At 60.7% G+C, this 20,742-nt stretch overlaps 1 protein-coding gene across 2 annotated transcripts in view; it reads left to right on the top strand.

The window, feature by feature from the left end:
- Positions 1-20,742, top strand: part of LOC117651254 (zinc finger homeobox protein 4) — a 111,476-nt gene that overhangs the window by 33,503 nt on the left and 57,231 nt on the right. For both annotated transcript variants that reach the window (XM_034395087.1, XM_034395088.1), the window contains exon 5: positions 24-636. In XM_034395087.1, coding sequence (XP_034250978.1) covers positions 24-636 — 613 coding nt within the window. The remainder of the gene's footprint in view (positions 1-23; positions 637-20,742) is intronic.

The following is a 20,742-nucleotide window of genomic DNA, read 5'->3' as shown; positions in this document are numbered from 1 at the left end:
GACCATCTCGTGTCTGGTTGCAGGTCAAGATAATGAAATCCCTGTTCGCGGACTACAAGACGCCCACCATGGCGGAGTGCGAGATGTTAGGCCGCGAGATCGGGCTGGCCAAGCGGGTGGTCCAGGTGTGGTTTCAAAACGCGCGCGCCAAGGAGAAAAAGACCAAGCTGGCCCTGCAGAAGGCGCTCGGCGGTCCTGAGTCGCTAGCCACGCCCCCACCGGACCGGGCGCCGGAAGAGTGCGTCCACTGCCAGTTCAAGTACTCGCACAAGTACTCGATCCAGGACCATATCTTCACCAAGAAACACATAGAGAACGTGCGCCAGTACCTGGAGACGCACAAAGACGCACAGCCTGGCAGTGAACCGCCCGCCACCGAGTTCCCCATGCCGCAGCTCCCAGTGGCGGGCAGCCTCCCGGGCAGCCTCCCCACCGTCATGCCTGGGCTGCCGGGCAGCCTGCCGAGCCACGCGGGCGGCCTGCCTGGCCACGCGGGCACCCCATCCGACAACAACAACGCCCCGAAGGCGGCCCCGGGCATCAACACCCTGCCCCAGGAAGACTTGAATCTCTTGCAACAGCTGTATGGATCAGTGGCCCCCAGCTCGGCTGGCCGCTCATTCTACCACAACAACGGTGAGTGCGTCGCGCTCGAGTAGAAGGCAAAGCATGCATCCGTCCACCAAGCAGTAATGTCTCAGTGCGATAGCGCCGTAGTAGTTGCCTCACGCTTTCGTTGTAAGTCGTTTATTGTCATTATTTTTTAACTTTTATCATTATTTTTTGTAATTATTTTTTTCTGTTTTTGTTTTGCTCTCTGTTGCTTAAATGCTGTGAACTGAGATATTACTGCAAAAGTTATCCCAATATAGACTCTCTAATTAAAACACCAAACAAGTGATATCGGTGTTTGTAACTAGAATTTCATTTTCAATCTCGATTTGAGGACAATTTTCTCAACTCTGAACCTCGCTTTATTGCAAATATTTTTGTGCTCCTTTGTAAATTTTATAAACTTTTTATGCGTTGTTGTAATTATGTGGTGTTGCACCCTTGTGTTGGCAGCCTTTATGGCATATTGATGTTGCGTTATCGTTTTTTTAGTTTGTTGTAAATAGTTTATAGTTGCCTTTTGGGTAGTGAGAGTTTTCAGGGGATAAGCGTTACTAGTTAAGCTGGGTTAGGATACCACCCCCATCAGACAAGACAAAGATAGCTAGGAACTTGTACAATTTTGCTTCCAAACTTACCCCGCGCAAGGAAGGGGGAATGCCTGTATGGCCTGTATGCGCAGCCCAGCTGCCTCTTTGTGAAATATTTTATATATTTCCTTCCCATTCAGCAGGGAGACAAAGGCGAGGCGTGCAGCTAGATCCTGCTATCAAATCGTGCCGCCCTTCATTTCCCGCTTTTATCCACTTTTATTGGCCATTCTCCTTTGTTCTTGGCTTCTTTATTTGTTTCCACCATTCGGCCATGTTTCAAACTTGTGCAGCAACGGAGGCTGCATAGCGGCCGCATCGCGGCCTGCGTCTTTCCGTTTTCGGTCAAAAATTTCTTCATTATTTGGCTGGGTTTGTTTCTGTTCCCCCTCCCCTGCGCGTGGTTATAGAGCAATAACACGGCCAATATGTGGCCGTATGTGGATACATGTGTCAGTACGTATGTGTGTGTGCGTGTGTGTATGTGTGTGTGAGCGCGCGTGAGTGCGGTGGCTCCACGGCTACCTGGATCCCGTAGAGCCTCCCAAATCCTCCCGAGACGAAGACAGACTTATCCGGATGGTGATATGGAAGGGATGAGGAGGGTGGGGAGGAGGGAGGTGGGAGGTGGGGGTACAGGCAGGCCAGTACGCCGAAATAGGTTATTGAGGCCCACATATCAGGCATTGAGATGATGCTGGTTTGGAGACAGCTGTGTAGCCTGTTTACGGTTCAGCTTAGGGGACCTGGCGTTGTCACCTGATCCTGTTAAGTATAAATAAAAAGACTTGTTTTATGTGAGGGAGATGCAGAACTGAGTTTCTGTCCAGACATTGTTTCCTTCAAGTAGTGACGTTTTGTCGCCCTAAACGTGTTCATACCAAATTTGTACGCAAATTATATATTTGTAAAACTTTAATTGATTGAAAGTTATTGTGTTGTATATGTATATAGTGTAATATGATCTATAGTGTATTATCGTATGTATTTATTGTTGAACTGAGAAATTTAATTGAAATTGCATAGAGGTGTATTTATGTATTTTTTTTATGAGACTATGTGCACGCGAATTCGCGCGCTTCCATCTGTGATGTGCGATTCCTGCTTGGAGCTAGTAGGGGCTCGCTGGAATTTCTGATAAATAAATTCACTAAAAATAAATTCCCTTTTTTTGTTTACATTTTATTATGATTTGCCTTCGAGGGCTCCTTTTCCCCACGGTACATAAAAAGAAACGAGAGATTATCATTGCCACTAACCTTAGGGCAGAGAAAAAAATAAATTATCAAAAACAAACACAAGTTCAAGAAAGAAAATAAAAATGGCAAAAAATGATCAAAAACATGCATGAGGAGAAGAAGAAGAACATGCACTACACAAGAGGACGTCAAACCTGCACAGGAAAAAACCAGTAGAAACTCTCTTTTAACAGTAATAACTGTCGCTTTTTGTGTGTAGTTTGCATGCGAAGTGCATGTTTCAACCAACCTTTGTAGACTTTGATTAGTAAGTTGATACACTTATTTCATAGTTTCCATTGTCTTCTAAAAAAAATGGAACATAATTTAAACAAAAGGAAATAAAAGAATGTTGCAGATAACTTTCGAAAATGAGGATAGAACACGCGTTAGTTTCAGAGGGCTGTGAAACCTGATTTGGACCGCCATTGCCCTTTTTTGAATAACAGTTTCAAGTAAATGCTCGCGACTGTGTCAGCAAAATGACACGATGCGAGCGCGCTGAGCTGAACGCTGCTTTCTCTCGTTGGCTGAGAGTGTACTCGGCACGGCCGAGGCGAGCAGGGGCCCAGCACCGCCCCAGCCATCGAACCAAACTCGTCGTGTTGTGTAGATAGAGCCACTCGCCTAGGTGGTCCAGCGTGGCTGACGAATGTCACCGAGTAGTGTAGCGGCCGCGCCGTCATCTTCGCGTCTCGATATCTCGAAATTGCGTCCGCGGCCCGACAGGTTAGGGGCGCATAAATTCGTAGCCCGTTTCTGGAACTACTCTTGGATCTCTTTCTTTCCCCATTTCTGCTCCCCGCCTGCAACATTTTGGCCGCGCCCTGTGTGTCAATAAACACGATTCGGATCGGGCCGCGCCTCTCCACGCCTCTCGGCCTCGGCGTCACCGGCCGGACTGGCTTCTTCACCTTTCCCAATGCTGTCGCGTGTCCCAGGCAATTTTTATCGGCGGGCCGGCCGGGGCCGAGAGAGGCTTGCCGGGGAGGGCTGACAGGGGCCAGCCGTCAGCGGCGCGCTGCCTCGGCGCGGACGGCCGTGCTGGCCCCGCTCGGGACACCGCCCTGGCCGTCGCGGGCCGCGCCGCTCCGGGACGGGCCCTCCGCAGCGCGTCCACGCTGCCGCGCCGCGCCGCACCGCCGGACTGGCTCGACAGGACACCTGGGTGTGTCACCCGTGTCGTTCCATCCGTGTCCCATCCGTGTTCCATCCCGGCTCGTGCCAGACGCCGAGTATCGCGACGACGCCTGGCAAAATACCAGCCACGTAGCGGTGCAGGCACTCGGCGGACACGGCGTGGGCGCGGCAAGTTCAAGTCGCGGCAGGGGCAGGGCGGGCAGCCCGCGTCGCATCCCGCCGGACGGGGCTGCGCATCAGAAGACCGATTCCTGCGGCGTATCGTAGCTCGGTCTCTCTCTCTTACCGCTACGGTAAGTTCCACGAGTGCGAGAGAGACCGATCGGTTGGCAGCCTGAGTCACCGCCGCACCCCACCGCGACGCCGGCGCCCCCGCAGCTCGCGACCGCGCTCGCGACCCAGTAGGCGGCTTCTAGAAATGTTAATGAATCGGACGGTTCTGATTAAACGTATTGTCGGTGGCGCACAAGGTGCCGCGCCCCACCCCCTCTCCCTGCACGTCACCCGGGCGAGAATAAATACCCAGTCGTAATTTCCGATTCAGGTTTTTATGAATGTTTGGGTTATAAATTAAGCTTTGTGCGACTTGAAGGCTCGCGGTGCGGCGCGGGGCGTCGCGGGGCGTAGTGGGCGGCGGTGCGGTTCGTTGACGCCCCGGCGGCCCCAGCGCACTTTACTTACCATTCCAGGCTCGCCGGAGTTACGGCTGGACCTGTCACTCACATTCCTGGAAAGGGAGTTCTGGAGCCTGTAGGTCCAGTAGGTGTGCCCTTGGTCCTGCCCGCCTGCCGATAGACTCGGCACGCCCCGGCCCTCTCAGCTAATCTCTGATCCGGCCGACCCGGCAGCAGCGAGCGCGGAGACATCTCTGCGCTCCGTCACCGTCACCATATTGACCAGACAAGATCGCCTGGTCCGCGGCTAGATAGGGGGGCGCCGGTCCGCGAAGGGGGGAGGGGGGCGTCATGTGAGCCGGCAATCTTATGCATACAGGCCGAAGCTAATCCATATCCGAGTATCCTTTCTACGTAATTGACCGGACGGATTATCAATCAAACGCTGTCGCTGGCCGCGGGGCCGTTGGGCCGTCGGCCGCCGAGAAGCCACGTCGTCGGCGAGGGCCGAGGGTCGCGGACGGCGCCGCGGACCAGAACGCAAGCAGAGACTCGCTAAGCGGATGAGAGGGCAGGGCCGCGCCGCGTCGCGCGTCCTCAGCTCATCAAGCATGTACGCGGCCGAGATTCGCGAGTGCGAGCCGAGCGCTTATGCAAAACAGATGTAAATGCGGAGGGCGGACGGGACGCGGCGACGCGGCGCAACGCGTGTTATTTCTCCAATCTGCTGCGTCGGCACGTGGCAAGGGCTGCCTCGCCGACTCGCCCGGCCCGGCCAGGCCCGGCCAGGCCCGCTCATGAACAGGCAGCCTAATCACCATTTTTTCCTGCCTCCGCGGTGTTGGCCCACCTCAAGGAAATGTTTGCGTAATGAGGCAAGCTGTTTTCCCCCGGTCGCGACAAAGACGGAATACGTTTTCGGTGAACGCTTTGCAACACGGCGCACGCGCCCGGGTCTCTCTATCTCTCTTCCGGCAGACATGCAAATTTCGCGATTCGGATTTTATACCGTTTCCTTCGCGGTCCATTGACGCAACGCCGCGGATAGGGTTGCAGCGCGTGCCGACCGGCCGAGGGCCCGGCGCGTCTCACCAAGTGTTTGCAACGGCTCCCATTCGCGTCGGTTTTTCCCCGCTGCTTTCCAAAAATGCCATTTGGCGCTATGCGACTGGGGGATGTCGGTGCACGCCAGCGTTGCCCGTTGTCTCACAAAACCCAAAAACGCATCCGACAGGTCGCCCTGCCGCCGCGCCGCCCTGCCAGACCGACGATTAACGAACGGATCGCGCTGCCGCTCTGTTCGATCGATTGCACACAAGTGCAGAGGGCCAAAAAGAAGGGTTCGTGATGAGACGGAGCACCCTCCCTTTTTTTATCCGTTTTATTTCATTTCATGCCAGCCGCCGATTGTCTTATCCCTCCACCGCGGGGTGGAAGTGAGTCCGCCAGGCTGAGCAGCCGGAGGAGTGCGGCGGACTTCCTTCGAGAGTATCGATTGCACGGAATTTGGGTTCGGAGACGCCACGCCGCGCCAAGCGCAGATTGCGTCAGGGCGCTTGCTGTGCTTGCTGCGCTTGCTGTGCTGGGGCGGCAGTCCTTGCGAACCCAGTGCATCACACTGTGCAGTCCCAGTACAGTCGCAGCGCGGCACGCATCTGCTCCGTTACCTGCGCAGCGCCTCATCTCATTCCGCACCCATTGCAAAATCAGGTCACATCGGGTCAGGTCCCCCCTACATGGAGGGCAACCCCTTTCGGCTGTCGCACACTGCGAAAAAGACACGCTGCGCGCAAATGCAGACGACTGGTCTGGAAATACTCTTGAAACCGCAATTAGGACCCAGTGGGTTCATACGCCGCGTTTCCCGGACGACAGCGCCCCGGCGTTCGAATTCGCCGTCCGGAGATGCGATGAGGATCGAACCACCAGGGAATCGGGGCAAGTTTTCGTGTCATTCGCGCACCCCTTTTTGCGAGTGTACTCCGGCGTACCCCGGCCCGGCGTGCTCCAAATCATAATGTTGCGGATTTTAGCGCGCATTGTGTCGCGAGCATGGTGTAACGGCCGCCGGGCCTCTGATGCCCCACCCTTGCACTCATTCTGCAATTAAAATTTTGGCACAAGGCGGGGCGGGGCGACCTATCCTAGCCCATCCGGGTCGGGTTAATCAGGACGCCGTGCTCGCCAACCGTTTTCCTTTGATAGTGCGAATTCATTATTGCGGACCCCAATCAAAGCGGCCGCGCCAACGGTCGCTCATTACGATGTCTGCGTCACGTCTGCGTCACGTCTGCGTCGCGTCCGCGTCACCTATGCGTTACGTCCGCGTCACGTCCGTGTCACGCCCAAACGTTGCGCCTTTCCGAAAAACGAGCATGCGCGAGTGTGACAGTGGTGTCGTTAGCCTCGCGTTGGCAGCGCCCCCGTCGTTCGGCCTGCAGGCTGCATCACACTGCAGCGCCCACCTTGCCGAAAAGGCCGCCTTTTTGCCGTTCCCGTGTGACACTGCGAAAGCCGTTTGCTTTCCCTCCTCTTCATTTGGCGTGGCCTAAACGTGGCACGCGGCACGTGGGAGGGCGTCACCGTTTTTTCCGGATTCATGAGTCTATTTGTCACGTCGCGGCGTCGCGGCGGTCCGCTGCAGCGCCGTCCCTCGGCGAGGTCTGCAGCGCTGTGACGGCCTGGACCGCGACCCCGCCCGTCCCCTCGGTGATCGCTCGCCCAGCGCTCGCCCAGCGCTCGCCCCGGCTTGACACAAGAGAAATCGAAACGAAAAAATATATAAATTAGGGCGCGAAATTGATGAGGTTCGGCAGCAGGAAGGGGAGGGGTGCCGTTGTCCCGCCGCGTCGCGCCGCGTCGCGAGGACGGACGTCAAACTTTGTCCCTTTATCGATGTCTCGAAGCCTCCGCGAGGGCAGTCTGGGGTTGCCACGCCCTGAGGTGGCGTCTATCAGTCTGCTGCACTCGGCATTACGTCCCGCGCGTCCCGCCAGTCGGGCCGCGACGCCGCGATAAAAAGAGGAAAAGAAGAGGAGAGAGCAGGGAATAAGCGCGCGGGCCACAATGACCGTAGGTGTGTCCACCAGGCTGGAACCTGGAACGCCTGGGACCCGTGATATATGACCGATATATGCCAAACTCACTTCGCCTCGGTACTATTGGTTCCGGCTATATTTTTATGGGGACAATGTTCTCTCTGGCAGCCAGCGGGCTCCTTTTTTTCTGTCTCTCTCTCCTTCCCCTCTGTTTCTCCTCCGTTATTTTGCGATTCCCTGCGTGCGCGCCGGGCCTGCCGCGCCAGCGCCACGCCTGCATGCATCCCATAAAAACAGAGGGGACACTAAACCACACAGGGATAATGCACACCGGACCACGTTCGTTCCAAATCAGAAGCAGGCCTCGCCCGGGGAAGTCAAGAAGGCCCGGTTCCAGGTTCCAGATCTCGTTTCCAGGAGTGCGATCATGATCACCGCGCGCGTGCATTTTCACCTCGGCCATTGCGTGTTCATCGTGGTCACCGTGCATGGCGTCGATTCACGACCACGGCCGGCCGCCGCCGCGACGCCGTGTCGCCCAGATAACAATAGGCCAGCCACGCCCATCGAGGCCACGTAGGCCCTGTTGACGGACGAGAGCGAAAACCGAGATTTGCAATGGAAAGTGGGTGGGGTCCAAAGTCTTTGGCTGCGCGCTGCTCATTGAGAGCCGAAGGTCCACCGTGAGGGCAGCAAGGGCCGCTGGGCCACCCCCCGGCATCACTGCCTGACAGACAGAGGACTCTGCGGCCGGGTCGCGGCGTCGCGGTGCTGCCGTCGGGATGGTAGGGCAGTTCGAACTGGGGCATATTCGAGAACCTTCTCACAAGTTCCGGGCCGACCTGGGCCCTGGCTCGGCCCTGGCCCGGCCCTGGCCGTCGTGCATGAACATGAACCTGATAGACCCGGAATGGCCCTTGGTAGGCCCGTCCAGCGCCAATCCTGCAGCAAGGGCCTCGTGTGAAGGGTGGCGCGGCGCCACACGGTGTCCGGCGCACCATGCGCGCCAGCGAGCGGGAAATTTGAATAGGGGAAATCACTGTTGGTACAGCGTTTCATCTTCGCTGCCCACAAAAGCATCCCCCCTCCCTCTGGACCGCAGTAGCGCCCGCCGGCCAGCCCGGCCAGCCCCAAGAAACAAACAGGATGAAAATAAAAACGCGAGCATTATGGAAATGCGCCAGGAGCCGAGACGCGCCGGGTAATGCCCTTTGGGGCCCTTCCGCTAGCAGCACACTGCCAGGCCCTGCCTGCCCTGGCCGGCCGGGGTGCAGGCCATCATCAAAGGACGGCGCGTCATCAGCCGAACCCTTCGCCCTGGGCCCAGGCCGGCCCAGGCCCTTCCTCGCCCTTCGCCATGACGGACTATCGGGCCCTGGCGGGGCCCTGGCGGGGCACACCCGCTCCTCGCACCGCCGTGCTGTTTCGGCGATCGCTCACACGGCGCTGCGCCATGGCCGCGCCGCCGCGCCCGAGGCGAACTTGACTCGGCCGACGCCAAAGTTGGCCGCGCTTCTGCAGCCTCGCCGCCTCGCCCTTCCCTTCCCTCCGTCTAGACAGATTCGGCGAGGCCACGGAAAGAAAGCGGGGAAATAGATTAATATTTGAGGGGCTTTGCTCCGGGCGTGGGGCCGCGGCCTGCCAGGCGGGAGCCCTCGGCCGGCAGAGGGAAGTGCTGGGGAGAGGGCGGGGCGGTGGCGTTACCCCGCGGGGCCGCGGGGGGCCTGAGGGAGGGGGCACATCCATCCACATATGCGAGTGTGTGAGTGAGACAGAGATATGCATCGGTGGCAGTGCCGCGCAGTATGAATTTCTCATATTCCGTCTTGTATTTCGCTTGACTGCGGCGGACGCAGCGCACGGGTAGGCAATCATGCGCGTCCCCCTCCGCGCCCCTCTCACTCCACCGTCCTCCTCCATTCCTTTTGGGCGACTCTCCCCGCGGCTCATTTCATATTGAGCGCGTCCTGGGCCGCGCCCGCTTTTCGATGGAATGTCATATTCGGGAGTGACGTCCCCGGGACGCGCACGGCGCACATCGCTACTGTATTGGCTTATCCCTGGCATGACTCCGGGCCCGGGCCTCGGCGAAGCAGGCGAAGCAGCCCGGCCCGATCCGTAATTGTGAAGGTTAAAAAGTGCCCGTGCGCGGTGCCGCCAGAGCGATGCTCCCGCTCGTGCGGACTCTGTCGTGTGGCGTGACGGCCTTTCGTTCTGTTCTCATGATCGACAGACGAGCCATTAGCGTCGACAAAGTAACTCTTATTTCGCCTTCGGAGGCATCGCGGGGCCATCGAGACGGCGGCGGGCTTCCGTTGCGTGTGCGAGCACTGGGCGCACTGGGCGAGCACCGACCGAGCATCGCCCGCGGCCACCGCATTATCAGGCTTCCACGAAGAGCTCCGCGAGCGGCCCAAAAGAGTGTGGGAGCGCGCCAATTCGCGTCCGAGGGACGAGGCCAGGCAGTGTAGTGGCCGCCGGGCCGAGCGGCACTGCCTTGTTTCACTGCGTCGAACCGGCAACGAGATTCGTAACGATTAGTTTGATTAAACTGCGATGCGGTGATCAGTAGACGTCGGGGCAAAAAGCAGTGGTCCCTGTCCGTGGTCAAGCGGCGCGCCGAAGAAAAGAAGCCAAAGCAAACAGCCCCCCTCCCCTCCCCACCCCGCGCCCGACGCCACCGGATTCATCTGATAGCTTTTCCGGTTCCGGCCGCACTGCGTTCACTGTTTTTCCATTCAGATTGGACGCAGGCCGTTTCCCTGGGCCGGCAGCACCTCATCCATTTCCCCGCTAATTGATATCGCTGATCGACAGCCGACAATGGCCGCCAATATCGGGAGCCCGCTAATGCCGGGACGCTTCAATGGCCGCCAGGCAGGCAGGCAGGCAGCCAGCCAGGCAGGCAGGCAGCCAGCCAGGCAGGCAGGCAGCCAGGCAGGCCACGAAAAAGCGTGATTGACTTTCTGCCGAACAGACGGAATCGGAGGCGACTAGGCGGCTGTAATGAAAGCCATTGTGCCCAATTTCGGAGCCCCGCTCCCCGCCCTCGCGCCCCGCGGACGACGCCGTGGAACTCATCGCCTGCTCGCGGGCGTGGCGTGGCGGGGCGAGACGGGGTCTGTCGCGAAAGCCACCCGCACCGGCAGAGTGACTGCGTCGCGCCCAGCTTCGTCCGGACGGGGGTCACTGGTGGACACTGGTGGACACTGGTGGACACATGCCCACCACGCCGCGGTTATTCGCCCCGCGCTGTCGTGCGCCGTGCTCCGCTGCCCCGTGCGTGCTGGGGCGGGGCGGGGCGGGGCCGTCATCGCGCTGTCCGAAGCGGCCGCGGCGGTGCCCTGGGCGGTGCCCTGGCCGTGGGGCCCCGAGGAATGAATGGGCGAAGGGCTCGACGGAAAGGAAGTGAGAAGTCAGTCGGGAAAAGGAAAGAAGGGCGAAAAAAGGGATTCATCAAATTTAATTTGTGCGCGCTAGGCAGGGCTAGGCGCCGCCGCTGCGGGCCCTGCGGGCTGAGGGGCTGGAGGGCGGGCCTTGGAGGGGGAGACGTCGGGGTGGTGGTGGTGGTGGAGGTGCGGTGCAAGCTGGTTCTCCACCTGAAAACTCCTGGAAAAATTGTGGCCGGCGTACTATACTGGAGCTCGGTGGGGAGGTTGGCTGCTTTTTTGCGGCGGTGGGGCCGCGCTGCCGTTTTGGGCCGGACTGTACGACTTGCCCGTCTTTACCGCCCTGCCGATTACGCCGGGCCCCGCGGCGTTGCTGCGCCGCCGCCAGCCAGGAAGCCACCATCCCGACGCCTCCGGCCGGGCCGTCATCTCTTTCCCATTTTTCTCGTTTGATCTTGGATTTTGGCGGGGTGGGCGAGGGGGTAACCACTCGCGTAATACCCTGTACACAAAAACCGTGTATTACGCGTAATACACGTGATCGTAATACCATTTTTGGGTCAAATGTGCCAAATTTTGGCATTTTAGGGCCGTAATACACGTGTAATACACCCGTAATACAGCGTAATACCGAGTGGTCTGTACACGATTTCGTGAAGTGTTTACCCCCTCGGGGGTGGGGGTGGTGGGGGCGTGGGGCACGGCGCTTTGCATGGCGCTCCGCGCGGCCCCGCTAGGCCCCGCTGCGGGCGAGGCGTCGGTGCACAAAGGAGGATGGGCCACAAAGGCGGGAAATGACCGTTTGGGCCATCTGCCAGCACTGCCCTCATCAGGTGTGCCAACAACAATAATAACAACATTACTCGTCAGCACGTTGGCCAACCTGGCGCTGCTTCGCGCTGCCTGCCTAGGTGCGCGGCGTGGGCGGGGCGGCCTTTGCAAAGTCCCGTGAAAGTCTGAAAGTCCGGCGGTTGGACGTCGATGGACGTCGGGCAGGGGGGAGGGGGGCGATGCAGGGCGGGGTGGTTGGTAGGCCTGTTCGGCGGAAACGTGTGGAAACGGAAGGAACAAAGGTGATAATTTTGGCCGTCGCATTGTGTGCATAACTGGGCCTGGTTTGTGTGGCGCTGCGGTCCGCCCCGCCCTCTGCCCATGGCGCCGCGTGAAAGCCGAAGCCACTGCCGCGCTCTGATATTCCACGCCGTCCCCCGCCGCCCCCCGCCCCCGCAGTGCCTGCCCTGCTTGCCCGGGTTTAGCTTAATTCGTTTGGGCGTTGTCGGCCGCCAGGGGCGCTACCTGTTCTGGCGGCGCTTCGTTCGCCTCGCGTCCACTTTGTTCGGACCCAATCAGGCAAATGAAGGCCGCGTCGGCCAGGGGCGGCCGCGGGAGGGGGGAAGGGGGGCGCCACGCCGCCGACATCCAGGGGACACCGGAAGGCCCTCCCCCTCCCCGCGGCGCTGCCCCGGTTTCAATAGAAAAACGGGAAGAACGCGGACGGGCCATTATTATCAATTTTGCAGGGCGATCTAGTCGGGCGGGCCGGGCCTAGAGAGGCCACCGCGGCCGGGGCGCCGAGCACTGGCACAATGCGGGCACTGCTAATTTCGGCGCGATGCTGCGCCCAAAAGCCCCGCCGTGCCGGCTTTTTAATCCGAGCGTGCGCGTCGCGTCGCCGCATCGCGTGTCACCGCGCGGCCGCCTCGATTGTTCTGCCTATCATTAAACACGCCGAAAGACGCAGAAACGGGGCGCAGGGGAAGCGAGCGCCGAAGCGGGGAGAAAAAAAAGGGAAGAAAAGAAAGAAAGATGAAAAGTCGTGGTGGCGTCGCCGTGGTGCCGATTTGGGAGGGAGGGCCCTGCTGGCAAAACCAACCCTTCAGTCCCGACGTGGCTGTCGCTGACATCGGTTTCAGGTTTTACACTAGTCCAGCTTTAGAGTTTCTACTGTTGTGTTCTGACTCCCTCCGCATTCCACGAGCAGCGGTGGTCGTGTGGTCCAGTAGGCCTCGTCCGCAAAGACATGGGGGTGATTCGGCTCGAGTTCGAATCGAAACTGGCTTGACCGTTGATCGTTTTCGCTTTCCAGCAATGAAAATCCTACGTAGTAGTCCCGACGCACAAGAATCACATATTACTGGATGAAAAAGTTTCTCTTTTCGACGCTGACTTGTCAGTTGCCACGGGCCGAGGGAAAATGTGGGTGAACGAGGGAATCGATTCTGAGCTGCACTCCAATTATTGTTTTTACGGCGTGGCGACGAGTGAGGCCCGAAACAACTGCCGCCGGCGCCTATCGACACACGTCATCATGGCGTCCGCTAATCGGCCGTGCCGTGCCGCGCCGTGCCGACCGAAACAAGGTGTTTATGTGCAGGCCGTCCTGTGACTGCACATACTGTGGTATTGCCGCCAGACATGCACTGTTCAGTGGGACCCGGCCCGGCGGCCCTGCCGGCCTGGCCGTCCGTCCGGCGTCCGCCCTGCCGTCAGAAAGCGCGGTGGCGCATCACGTCGTTAACGGCACTTTGCTTGATAATAGCGCGCGCATTTTTGTCGATCGCGACCGCTGATGACGGTTCCCCCCCTCTCCCCCCACCGCGCGACGCCCCCGCCCCCCGTGAAAAAACGTGAGCGCCGCTCTGTCGCGATGGCAACACTAATTGTGGTGGATTTTGCCGCTTGGGCCGCGGCCTTATCGAAACGGGGAACTAATGTTTCCGTCATGAGCAGTGCTCGGCCAGCCCGCCACGCCGCGCCACGCCGCGCGGTGAAAAGCGACCAAAGCCATTGGAAGCGGATGGCCGTTGGCGCCGTCGGCCGTTTCGCCACGATGCCGTCCCGGACCGCGTCCCGGACGGACCCGCCGCGGCGCCGTGCGGTCGCGTCACAGTCGCGTCACTCACACCAGTGGACCTCCTGGACGGCGATTGCGTCCGATTGACACCCGCGTGGACGCCGTCGACGGCGTGCCCGAGTCGTGTCCCTATGACGTCCATTTTCCTCGGTTCAGCCACCGTCTTGGCCCTCAGTCCGGACTCTCGCCTGCCCGGCCCTGCCCGGCCGCCCGGGGGCCGCGTCCGCGAAATGGCCCCGTCGCCGCTCGCTCTCGCACCTGTTGTGGCGCGACGGCGCGGCAGCTGTGCCCTGGCTGCGCGGCCGCCTCCCGGATGCAGCCCGTCCCGGTCCGGCCCGGCCCGGCCGGCTCGACGCGGCCCGGAAACACGGCTGGCTGGATGCGTTAAATGCTGCCCCGCGCGTCCCGCCGGTCCCGCCGGGCCAAGCCGAGCTGAGCAGGCTGGGCCGAGTCGAGCCGTGCCGGGCCGCGGGGACAGTGTGCTCTGCTGCTCTGTTCTACCCGACGGCCCTGCCGATCTGGCGTGTCCTGGCCATGCCTTGGCCGCGGCCCGCGGGCCTCCGGGACTTGGAGTGCAGACTCGTCGCGCACTCGTTGCAAATCTCGGCGCGGTCGCGTCGCCGCGTCACGCCGCGCGGTCGCATTGTCCGGCCGCACCGGCTTGTCGCAGCGTGGCGGCGCGTGCAGCGCATGGCGGCGACCTCCTTGGCGGTGGCGGACGAGACGATGCGTCGCCGTGTCCGCCAATGACGGTGCCGATCTTCGCTGTCCGCGCGGCCTCGCCGTGCTCACGGCGACGGGCCGCGACGCCGCCACGCCGCGACGCAGGCACGCCGGTCGGTGCTAATGATTTGTGCTCGCGTGATTTGGCGCAATGAGGGCCCCCCGCCACCCCCCACCTTTTTTCGGGTTACGCCGTTTACTCGGCCGGCTCGGCACTCCAGGGCTATGCGGCCCTCGGGCCGTCCTCCAGCGACACGACAGTCGGGGCGATGCGGGTGACGCGTCGCGGCTCGTTACGCCCCCCCCCCTCCCAAAACCCCCCCGAACCACCTGGAACCTCGAACCGCCGCGTCGTGCCGCGTCGTCGTCGTGGGGGTGCGCGACGCGCCGCGTCGCGGAGAGCGCGGGGCTGGCATGCGAAATCTCATTGGGTCGCCAAGGTCGCTGGCCAGTGGAGATGAAAGTGACCTCTCAACAAGTGGCCTAATGTGTGCCTGGCCAGCCCTGTACAGTGGCGCGGACAGTGTGTGCCAATTGCCAATCAATTTGGTCGGGCGAGTCCCGGCGAGAGGCTAGGCCGGGCTTGGCAGGCTAGGCCAGCCCAGCCCAATCAAGGTGGTCCAGCGTGCGTGCCGGGCAGTGCCGGCCATCACGCATTCATGCCGGGGGCCGCGAGTGCCGCGAGTGGTCGGGATTAATGATAATCGCCAAGTTCCTCTCCTTCGCTCTCTCTCGCACTCGCGGTGCGACACGGTGCGATATGGCCCTAATGCCGATACGCCAGCATCATCAGCGCCGTTATTATTTTTTGACGACCTTCCCCGGAGTGCCGTGCCGCCGCTTTGACCGCGCCACCCTCGCCGAGGGCCGAGGGCCGCGGCCAGCCATTCCCGCACTGCCCTCCGGTACGTCTCCATTTTTAATGCGGATTCATGCCGGCGCGGCGGACGCGCGGCGGACTCCACGGTGACGTGACGCGTCCGCTGACGTGTCCACGGCCGCTCGGACGCAATTAGCGATCATGTGTAATCAGATTGGTCATTTCGAGTCGCCAAAGCGAGCCTGGTCGTTCCGCATCCGGTACAATGTACGAACCGCAGCGGCCGTGTTCCATCCTCTCCCTTTTTCTCGCCAAACGGCCGGGCCGGGCCGGGCCAAGGTTTCCGCGCGGGAAAGCCCCCCAACTTCCGCGTGCAGCCCCGCGGCCTTCCCGACGGAAAACGGATGAACGGGTGAGGCGTCAACAGCACGTCCTCTTTCGCCAAGTCAGTGGGAAAATTCCTGGGCCGAAGCGGCCAAAGCCTTCGGATGGAGCAATCATTCCCTTTCGCCCTCTAATTCCTCCGAGCCTCATCCCCCGGGGAGCGCGGGGTGGTGGGGTGGGGAGGGGTTGGCGCCGCCCTGAGCAGCCCTCGGCTGGCGGCAGCACTGCGAGCCGTTGGTCCGGACTTAACACTGTTATGTGAGGAATTCACGACTTGGATGAAATAATGAACTGGGGCGGGCCGGGCGTGGCGGGCCGGGCATGTGTGGGGTGGCGGCCTCGCCCTGCGCCCTACGGTGGTGGCTGTGGCCGAGGCTGTGGCCCATGTGTATCGCTTAGCCGCCCCCACCTGCCGCCATAACCCACAGCCCTGCCTGGCGCCCTGCCTTGCGCCCTGCTCGGCTCCCGACATCCATATTTCCTCATTTTCCGCTCCGCAGCCAGGCCACAGCGCGCCCGCGCGCCTCGGCCGCGGAATTCACATGCACCTGAGTCCGCTCCGCACCGTGCGACACTCGCGGGCACCGGCACGGCAGCTGGGTTGCCTACGGGCACGGCGGCTGCGTGACTATTGTAGCCAATGTGCTCCGCTATGTGTCCGCGCAGTTGGACTCAAAGTGAAGCGAAGTCGGCGTGAAACAGAGAAAACTGTCCTGTCGATGCGCGTGGGTGGGAGCAAGCGCGGTATCTCCCCGGCCATCCTGTTTACCGCGCCGAGGTGTGAACTTCCGTCACCCGATTAAACACAGCGCCACGGCGGCGCGGCGCAGCACGTGTAAATTACTCTGTTAATTAAATAAACATCCGAGGAAGATGTTGGCGGCGCATCGCGTGCGGAGGGGGCGGGGGCGGGGCGGGGGCAGGGCGGCCAGCGGAGCGCGGCCGCAGATAAGCATCTCCCCTCAAACACCCACGCCAGTTTTGTAACAATTTGTAATATGAATAGTTTTACAACTTTCTCATTATCTGATGAGTAATTTTCTGCCCTGGTAAGGACGAGCTGCCGGCCGCCACCGCATCAAGTCGAAGCGGAACTTGAAGGGGGAGGCGCGGGGCCGGCCGGCCGAACACACACACACACGCACAGGCCGCCTTTCTTCCTCGGAGTAAACAACGAGACGAGGAATTAAAATGTCAACATTGCGTGCGCGAGGAAAGCCAAGCGACAATATCTCGCAGGAAGGAAGAAGCAGATAATTGGCGTTTCCGAAACTTGGCCGCGACGGTTGTTGATCGGAGTGGCAGTGCCGTGGCAGTGCCGTGGCAGTGGAGGAGCCGACACGCTCGGCCGGCCCTTGCCCGCCGCACCGCCGCGCCGCCGCACCCCGCAAGGCCAAAACGCCAAAAGGCCGAAGAAAGCTCCTGGAAAGAAATGAGTGAGAAATGCGTTTCCTCCGAAATATTTGGGGCGAGCCGCGCCGCCGCCCTCCCTCGCGCCGGATGCGCGTTTACCCTTGAGCGGAGAATACAAGTCGGACTCACAAAATTGCGTTCCTCATCAGATCGGGAACGGAACGGCGTCGGTTTTGCGGCAGGGCATGCGCAGTGTACTAGTAGCCCTCGAGGTAATTTTTGTAGCCTTCCTCTGCTTTCGCTTGTGTGTGAGTGCGCGAGTGTGTGTGAGTGATGTTGTTGGCTGCGGTCGTCGCTTTTGTTGCTCTATCATGGTCAGAATAATTATTGTTGCCCGGAAATAGCCTCGGCACTGTTTGGAGCGTCCCATTTTCATACCGCGCTACAGTGTACTCGCTGCGACACGTGGTGCGTCGCACAGTGCGTCGCGCCGTTCGCGTTCCCAGTGTGGGCACTGCACTGCGCTGCACCGCACCGCCGGCTGATGAGTTTCGAGCTCGCGGCTCCACGGAATGAATCGGAAACCGCGGCGCGCAAATAATTGCGGCGCAGCCTTAATCATAATTGGAATTAAGAGTGGATGGTGCAGGTGCCATCACCGCGCTGCGGCCCGGGCCGTCCTTGGCCTGCCTGTCTGCCTGGCGGGGCCGCGGCCCGGCCGTGCAATCGACGGGACATGCCTAATGAGCCTATTGGCGCACCGCTTCTTTCGCATCCCGTTCGTAATCGCAGCCTTGCATGATTAAACGAGCAGTGTTGCCAACGGCGCGGCCGGCGTGTCACAGGCCGGCCACCCTGGCTGGGCTGGGCAGCGCTCGGCGAGGTGGCAACGCCGTGGCAACCCTGCGCTAAGCGCATGTTACAATATTATGCTGACAATGGGCAATTTTCTTTGTTTGCACAGGTGAGTACGGGCGGCGCAAGCGGTGCAGTGTCGGCCGGTTCAGGGCTGCGCATGCTGGGCGCGCTGAGCACGGTAAGTCGGTGAACAGTAGAGCCCTCCTCCCTCAGGGGGGCCAACCTCGGCCACCTCGGCGCCGGTCAATACAGGCGCCTCAAGTGTGTCAGGCAGTCGGCACCGCCAAAATGGAGGCCCCGCCGCGGCCCCGCCGCCTGCCAAGCCGTTTTTGCCGAGCCGCCTTGGCGGCCTGGCGGGCTTCATTCGTGCATCTCATTTCAGTTTTTTGTCGTCCGTGTCCCGCGCGGGCCCCGCGACACATGTTTTCATTACGGGTAATTTGGCCTGCGTGACTCGTCTGCGCGTAACTTCTCGAAATAATCACTAGTAAGTACTCTAATTGCCGACAAGTCTAATGACGGAGTGGCGGGCTAATCTTTGTGAGCACTGTGGCTGATGTGGGGCTTCATGCAAGCTTCATGCCTCCCACGACCGCCGCGCGGCCCACCGTTGTCCGCGTGTCCAGTGCCCGCGCGCCCGCGCACTTTCGGACTCATTTTCCCGCCCGTCGGCCGGCCGCGGAAAACCGGGCCGCCCAAACTATGTTCCACAACCGTGTTTTTATTCAGTTTTTTTTTAACTTTTTTATAACCGGAACTTGACTGGCGAAGGAAAATTGACTGGAATCCTGTTTGAGGGGCACTCGTATGCTGATGAGCTGAATGCAACATGTAGAGCAATTAAGCGTCAATCTTAATGACTAGCTATTGGCTGGATTGGCTCAAGCAAGGACACTGCCACGGCCGGGACGGTTTTTAGCGGTCGCTGCTCGCTTCGAAGCGTCGGCAACGCGACGCCACGCCGCACATCCAGCACCGTCCAGCCATCCACACCCGCACAGCCCCGCTGCCCCGCACTCCGGAATCGGGCAATCCCTCAAGCGACGCGTCCAGAGGCGCGTCCAGAGGCGCGGCCCGCGCGAGGGCAGCCATCACAACAGGAATCTCCGCTGCAGGCAAAACGAGCCGCAGAAATGGGGACGAATGAGTTGCACTCTTTATGATGGAGGCCCCCGCCCCCTCCCCGCCCCCCGCCACGATACAACAATGTAAGACACCCCCCCTCCCCTCCCCGCTCTAGCGGTCCAGTCCAGCCCGTACTTAGCACTTTGTAATTCCGCGGCGGTAGTTAAAGTCTCGCTGTTGTTATTTTCCTTCATTAGCCCCGCGGAAATTTATGCGCCTCGCAGCTCGGCCGCGACATTCGGCGCGTAAATCCGTCAAATTTCTCGGCCCGTTTTACTGCCTTCACGGCCAGGCCCGGCCGGGCCCGGCCAAGGCGGCAGCGCGCCGGTGTCCGCCGTGTCCGTCGCGTCCCGACTGGCGACTTCGCGCGTCGGCGTGTCAATGCTCTCGGCCCCGGCGGCCCTGCCAGCCTCGCGACGACGGCCAGGACGAGGGCGGCCAGGGCGGCCAGCCAGGGGCACTACTCGCAGCGCGGGCCGACGCGCCGGGCCACTGCTCGGCCCGGAAAGGAAGGCGTGTGTGCACACTGCGCGTCCTCGTTGTCTACGCGTTAGTTACGCTTTGTGGGTAATAAGGCGCCGTAATTTATGGATAAAATGTGTGTAGCGCCGTATTTCATTTCTCTTTACGATGTCCATGCATTTTCCTTCGGCGTCCATTGGCGCGGCGCGCGCGAGGCCGATCTCCACCTCCTCCTTCTTCTCCTCATCCTCCTTTCCTCTTTTTCTGCAAAAACAAACTCGTAACACCCCGCGCGCGCACAGCACATACGCGAGCAGGGAGTTGTATTTTAAACTCGATACCTACACAATATCTGGTTCTTCGCAATACACATCGTTTTATCACCTCCGGGCCGTCTGCGCGCTGCACGCCATCGGCCGGCCCAGTGCCCCCCCCCCTCCTTTTTCCAGCCTCTCCGCCTCTCATTGTCCCTCTCCTCGCGCGCACACTGCTGCACTCGGTATGGACATGCAACTTTAATTTTTGTTGGAAACGATAAATTATGTCACGTTATGTCTTTCTTCCCTCGCCGCCCCGCCCCTCCTCGTCCTCTCGGCCCGGCCTTTCTCTCTGTCACCGTGCGGGCGCGCGCACACACATACACACACACACAGCGCTTGCTTTTTCCGCCGCTCCTTTCTTGTCCCTTTTTCTGGCCTTCCCTTCCTTCGATCGGCCGATTGATGTTTGCGTACAGAATCAGGGGGGGGGGGCATCCTCGGCAGACGGGCCGGCGACTGGGGCCGCGGGGAAGGGGGACTTGGGGGGCGGCCGCTTACCCACCGTCCTGGGCGTCCGTACGTCAAGCGGAGAGACGACGGGACGAGACGCGCGGTGGACGCCGAATTCCGATCAAAGGAATAAAAGTGGCTTTGATTGAATCGGCTGCATTAATGCCGCGTATTCATGAAGGGGCTCCACTTGGTGGCGACACACCGCGACGCGCCCTTCTGGATTTGGCGATGGCAATTAATGGGCCTCGGTTCGGTCCGGCCGACTGGTCGACGCACTGCCACACCGCCACGCGGCCCGGCAGGCCTCGCCGTCAGCCCGGCCGGGCGACGTCGCACCGCCGCGACCCTGGGGCCTCGGGCCTCAGGCCCAGGACCGCGATCCAATCGTCATCGGGCCGCTAGTGCCGCCGCGGCGCCGTGGCCAAAACGGCGGCTTGCGACGCGTCGCCGCGCCTTGCCGCGTCCGCCACGCAGCTCCAATCTTGGCGCGTTTTGTGCCGCCTGATTGACAGGATGATTGGGGATTGATTGCTTGATTGGCTGATGACGATTGGGCGACGGGAGCCGAAGGGAACGCGGTCTCTGGCGGTGGGCCCCGCTCCAGTGGCCACCGCGCTAGCGCTCAATGGCTGGGCGTCACGTCACTGGGCGCTGGGCGTCGCTGGGCCGACGGAGTGTTTCCACACGCGCTGGAGTCACCAAGGCGCAGCCACGGCCGGGTAGGGTAGGTTCGCACCTTGGGACTTGGAATGCCGCGCCGCCGCGCCAC

Source organism: Thrips palmi, unplaced genomic scaffold (genome assembly GCF_012932325.1).
Source record: "Thrips palmi isolate BJ-2018 unplaced genomic scaffold, TpBJ-2018v1 HiC_scaffold_5, whole genome shotgun sequence".
NCBI classification, from domain to species: domain Eukaryota; kingdom Metazoa; phylum Arthropoda; class Insecta; order Thysanoptera; family Thripidae; genus Thrips; species Thrips palmi.
Note: the sequence above shows the minus strand (reverse complement) of the source record. Positions and strands in the feature narration are given on the sequence as shown.